Source organism: Hipposideros armiger, unplaced genomic scaffold (assembly GCF_001890085.2).
Source record: "Hipposideros armiger isolate ML-2016 unplaced genomic scaffold, ASM189008v1 scaffold_984, whole genome shotgun sequence".
Classification (NCBI taxonomy): Eukaryota; Metazoa; Chordata; class Mammalia; order Chiroptera; family Hipposideridae; genus Hipposideros; species Hipposideros armiger.
Genome location: NW_017732334.1, coordinates 554,525 through 560,106, shown reverse-complemented (window position 1 = coordinate 560,106; position 5,582 = coordinate 554,525). Strand labels below are relative to the sequence as shown.

The 5,582-nt window shown below is 42.5% G+C and overlaps 1 protein-coding gene across 1 annotated transcript in view; it reads right to left on the bottom strand.

Annotated features, from left to right (window-relative positions):
• MCCC2 (methylcrotonyl-CoA carboxylase subunit 2) overlaps positions 1–4,889 on the bottom strand; it is an 82,137-nt gene extending 77,248 nt beyond the window's left edge. The window contains exons 1-2 of the mRNA XM_019631163.1: positions 4,602–4,889; positions 4,484–4,515 (exon numbers count right to left, since the gene is read on the bottom strand). Coding sequence (XP_019486708.1) covers positions 4,484–4,515; positions 4,602–4,738 — 169 coding nt within the window. The 5' untranslated portion in view covers positions 4,739–4,889. The remainder of the gene's footprint in view (positions 1–4,483; positions 4,516–4,601) is intronic.
• Between the last annotated feature and the right edge of the window lie 693 nt (positions 4,890–5,582).

The window sequence follows — 5,582 nt, the reverse complement described above, 5'->3', positions numbered from 1 at the left end:
GTAGGCAAATTTACAGTCTTTATAATATATCTCCATTATTTCCTATTTTCTACAGCTCCAAGAGTTCCTGAGGTCATGAAACAATCCTATTTTGCCTGTTTAAAATTGGTAAGATAAAGGAAAAAAGGTTTCAGTGACATCATTTGGGGCTAATTCACCAGCAAGTCCATCTAGTCATAATGACATTCTATCTCCTGCTCAGTCCTATTCAGCTCAACAGCGCGAGAAAAGGAAAAGGCAGGTTACATTATGGCAAATTAAAGAGTGGGGGGTTTCACGAACATGTTCAGCTTCCCTTTAGTGTGGTTCAGTGTCATTCCAAACATTATATGTTTGGAAATTTTCAAACATAAAAAAAATACAAAAGCAAAGACCAGTATAATGAAATGCACTTCAACAATTATCCATAAATGGCCAGTGGTTTCCCTATGCCCACCCTGAATGGTTCTGAAGAAAACCCTAGATGGAACGCTTCATCTGTAAGTATTTCCAAATCCCCAAAAGATGAGGACCATCATCACATGGCAATAATCTGTTAATATCATCAAATTCCAATTAGCGCAGACATTTCCCCACTGTCAGATTTTTTTTTACATTTTATTTGAATAGGATCCTATGGAAGGTCCACATACCCACAATTGGCTGATATATTTATTAAGCCTTTTCTAAAATATAAGTTCTCCATCTTTTGTGTCTTAAAATGTTCTGTTTGTCCCACGGATTTTTCCCACAGTGCCAAATACATCCCCACGGTGTCCTTTAACAAGTTCTTCTTCCCTTGCAGATCTAGAGGCTGATGGGATTCTGGAGTGCCTTTAATTTTTTATTCTTTCTCCTCCAGCGCCCCTCCTGCAGCCTACCTGCCAATCTCCTGCCAACTTTGCAACCATAGGCACCAAAGTTTAGAGCTGATGAAAACCAGTTCACATACAGAGAAAATAAGTCATCCTCTGTTAAAGTGTACCCAAGTCCCAAACTACAATCCCTGTAGGCAATGACACTGCCCAGTTTAGAACAGCGTCAATCAAAGCGAAAGCTGGTTATGCAAGGGATCTTTACCCTAGCTAAGCCAGACTCTCATTAAAAAACTGTCACTACCTGCCACGGCTTTCTAAAACACATGGTTATGGGAAAAGTGAGAGCAGGCAGTACGTCTTACTGTTCTAATGTGAGTGACTAGGAAAACTAGGCAGAGAGAAACTGGACTACGTGCCATCTCTCGTCCAAGGCATGGCTTTATCTTTTGTTCCCCTTTTGTGGGTTCTTTGCATCAAGGTTTCCTACTTGTAGCTGGAGGTCCCAGAAGATATGGATGCACCTAAGTGAAATCTTTTAACATCCAACATAAGTTAAGAACACACCCACTCTCTCCATGCTATTTATTATCGGTGGCAGACAGTATCAGATGCTTGTCCATGTCCATTCTTCCAGTCTTCCTTGATGATGGAATCCCAATTTTATTCAAGGTGGCAACATGCTCAGCTGGAAAAGCACTACATCCTGGCTTCCTTTTGTAGACAGGTGTGGTTGTGTGACTAAATTCTAATCAATGAAATACAGGCAGTTGTTAGGTATGACTTCTAGAAGGCCTCCTTAAAAAGAAGACAAGCAGAGGAAGGTGTCCTTTTGCCTACTCACCTTTCCTCCTACTTTGTACCTGGAACTCAGACATAATAGTTGTAGCTTAAGCAACCATCTTAGGTCACGAGGCAAATTGTATTATTTGTTCAAAATTCTTCCCTCCCAACCTTGCCAAGGTTCACTATGAGATTATACTTTCCCACCTCACAGTCCATGGGCTTGTCCATATTACTTGTTTTATTCAGTGGAATGTGGGCAAATGTGACAGTGCCAATTGCAAGCAGAAGTTACCAGGTATGGTTGTTAGATGGGTAACTGGACTTATTGGGGGGATTACTGCATAAATTATATAAATGTTTAACCACTACACTGTATACCTGAAACTAATATAAAATAATGAATGTCAACTATAATGTTTAAAAAGTTGTCATGGGGATATGTAGTACAGCATAGGGAACACGTCAATAATATTGTATTAACTCTATACAGCGTCAGATGGGTAATAGACTTATTGGGGTTATTACTTTGTGAGGTATATAAATGTCTAATCACAATGTTGTTTATACACCTAAAACTTAAAAAAAAAAAAAAGAGTGGCAAATTGTTTCCATACTCGCCTCTTGAGCCCCAGCCTTCCACTGTGAGAAAAGCATTCCCCCAGTACCCACTGTCCTTTCAGTTTGGGTCCTGGAATAAGAGACAAGTAGAGCAGATCTGAATCTGATGTACTGCCTACACCAGAACTGCTGTAACAACCCACAGACCCAAGAGCAAAAAATAAATACTTGTTATTCTGGGCACTGAGATCTTGGGATTATTTGCTACAATTACTAAAGCAAAAACTGGCTAAAATACAGATCATGAGATGACTTTGAGAGGAGGAAAAGCATCATGAGCTAATATTTCTTGAGGGCTTATTATATTCCAGGCATTGACCTAAGCAATCACTAACTATCCTGCTTATCTCTATAAGATACCCAAGTCACAGAGAGGCTAAATATTACTAGCCCAAGGTCACTCAGCTAACAAGTAGCATAGCTAGGATTTAAACCAAGGCTCACTAGCTCCAGAACCTTGCTCTTAAACCAACGTCCTACACTGCCTCTTCTGCCCACTGACAGGCTCATGATTAACATTTTAGCACAGTTCCCTCCAGGTTTTTTTTTTCCCTATGGAAATATGTTGCTTGTAAGTTTTTTTTGTTTTTTGAGATTTTTTTGTTTTGTTTTGTTTTTTAGCTGAGCCATCCTGCCGCCTGTTGGCAGCTCAGCGGCAGCTCAGCTCGGGCCAGGCATCGAACCGCTGTTGTTCAGAGCTTGCACTCTTGAGTGAGCACTTAACCAACTGAGCCACTCAGCTGGCCCTTCTGTTAGTTTTTAATATACATGAAAAACACCACACCACAACTACTTCCGTTTTAATTACTGGTGCAGATTAGAACAAAAGATAAAAACATTTTACACAGAAAAAGAAGTTATATTCTCAGACTCACATTCCCTAACCCCTAGCTACAGGCACCATCAAAAACATCAGCCCAGACCTGATGTCAAAAGATGGCAGAACAGGACGCTCCAGGCCCTCATTCTCCAACAGAGACACCACAAAACAACCAAAAACTGGTTATAATAACCTTTTAGGGGCTCTGGAAAATAGTAAAAGGCCTACAGCAACCAAGAGAACACCGAGCCAAGAAGCAGCCATATTCAAAATGGCAGGAAATCTATACTCCACAATGCCACACACTGATGATTCTATTTCCATAGGATCATGCCACTTTACTTAAATATCTTGGCAGACCGCCTGCAAAATGAAATCTAAAGGTGGCTTCTGCACACAAGGTGCTCCTTTATCTGGCCACATAATCTCATCTACTCCATGAATTCCATACCCAGCCATGACTTCCAGGTCACACCCACTATACACTTTTACAAACTTGGTACCTATATTCTTGTAATTCCCTTAGTTTGTGTAGTCTTGCCTCCCATCCTCTCCCCTGAACCTGGCCAGCTCTAACCCAACCATCAAGATCCAACTCGTTCATTACTTCCTATCTGCAATTTTCTGCAATCACCTTTTCAAGCTTTAGACCCCAGTTATCACAATGCACTGTAGTTAACCTCCTTTCTTGTCCATCTTCCCCACAAAATTATGATTCTATTCCCATACATCTATACCAAATACCTACAATAATGCCTAGATCAAAGTAAACACTTAATGTTTCTGAATTAAACATTCTCTCTTGATCCCAGGAAATCTAAAGATTTCTGAAAGCCTCTCATTGGATATTGTTCAGATTTTCTTTTAATTTCCTTGTTTTCCCAGGGGCAGGGATCCTTTAAAATGTTTTCTCTGAAAGTTATTTGCACAATTTAAATGTTATCTGTATAAGCTTAGAAACCATGGCACAGACTGAAATTTTTCAGCTCTGACATATACAAGATGGAAATTGTTTTTCATCTTCTAATACCTCCCAGTTCCAAGAAAAGCTGTTCAAAGATACTGCAGGATAAGTATTTTCTATTAACATTAAAAACTATTTAACTTAAGTCTGATAAGCACAACTTCCAAGGTTTGCTGTCCTAGGCCAGTGGTTCCCCAAACTGGCTGCCACCGCGCCCTCAGGACTTCATTAACCCCATAAACACCAGAACCCCACCCCAAAGACCCAAAGACCCAAAAAGGTTCAGGGTGGAGCTTAAGGCAGCTATGTATTTAACAGCTCCTCAGGTGACAATGCTAAACCAGGTTTTGAGAACCACCGATTTCAAAGACACAAAGTACAGTGCCAGTGCCAAAAGTGAACTAAAATGAACTTGATCTGGAATTTTTTTTTTAACTTCACGACCTCTTAGTGTGTCCCAGAGTCACGACTGGGGCTCCAGAGAAAAGAAAAGCAGCTGCAAAAGAGTGCCCAACCTCGCTCCCATCTGTTTCCTGGTCCCGTCGTAATGACACTGGTGGACGTGTGATAGAGGAAATCACAGACTCGGCCCGGGGGTTCCAGGCCCAGGCCGCCCAACCAGCCTACCTGGTAGATGGCAGAGCCCGAGTCCGGCTGAGTACCCAGCGTGGCCACCGAGTCCCCGTGATAGGCGCGCAGCCCGCGGGCAGCAGCGCAGGCACACCGCCACAGAGCTAACCTCCGGGTGGCCCACATGGCAGCCGGCAAACAGCGAGGGAAGAGCGCTAGACAGCTGCCGCGCCCGCCCGGAGCCGGTGCTTTAACTCCGGCTTCCCAGCTTCCGGCTAAGGCTCAGCGGACGTTCTTTAAGTCCCAACCGGGTGCCTGAAACATCCGATTCCCAGGCCAGGCGGGATACGTGTCTGGGCATGTCTCCCGTGATTGGTCGGCACTACGCACCACGCCCCCAACACTCAGCTAATAAGGGACAGATGTGTAGCCACGCGAGCCCCTGTTCATCGCGAGCCCACGAGAACTGCGAGTCCAGGGGTGGAGCGACCCTTTCCTGGCGGTCCTGCCTCCTGGGGCCCTGAATTGATGATCTGACATTGAATTTCCTTGGAATCGGTCTCAGTTCATTTTCTATTGTGCTTTTTTCTTCCCCTGCTAATAAAAAGGGTATTCCAAGACAATACATTATTCATTCAAATATTCCTTTAATGTCTCCTGTGTAAGGTGGGGGCTCTTCTGCGCTGGGGATACAGTGGAGAACAAAAGAGTCTAATTTTATAAAGTGGAAAGATCATCAAGTAAGCAAAAATAATTCTAATAGTAATAAATTACAACTTAGATGTACATTATTCACTTCTAAAACTTTGCCTCTGACAAATCTGGGATTCCTCACAATCCCTCACCCACTGGACAATGAGAAAAAATACTCAACCAACTGCGGATCCAAAATATTCGAAAAAAATGTTATGTAGTTGGTGACATGTAATACATAGTTAGGTCTACGATGGCCGTGTCTGTATTGAGCATGTAGAGATTTTTCTTGTCATTACTCCCTAAACATACAGTATAGCAACTGTTTACATAGCTG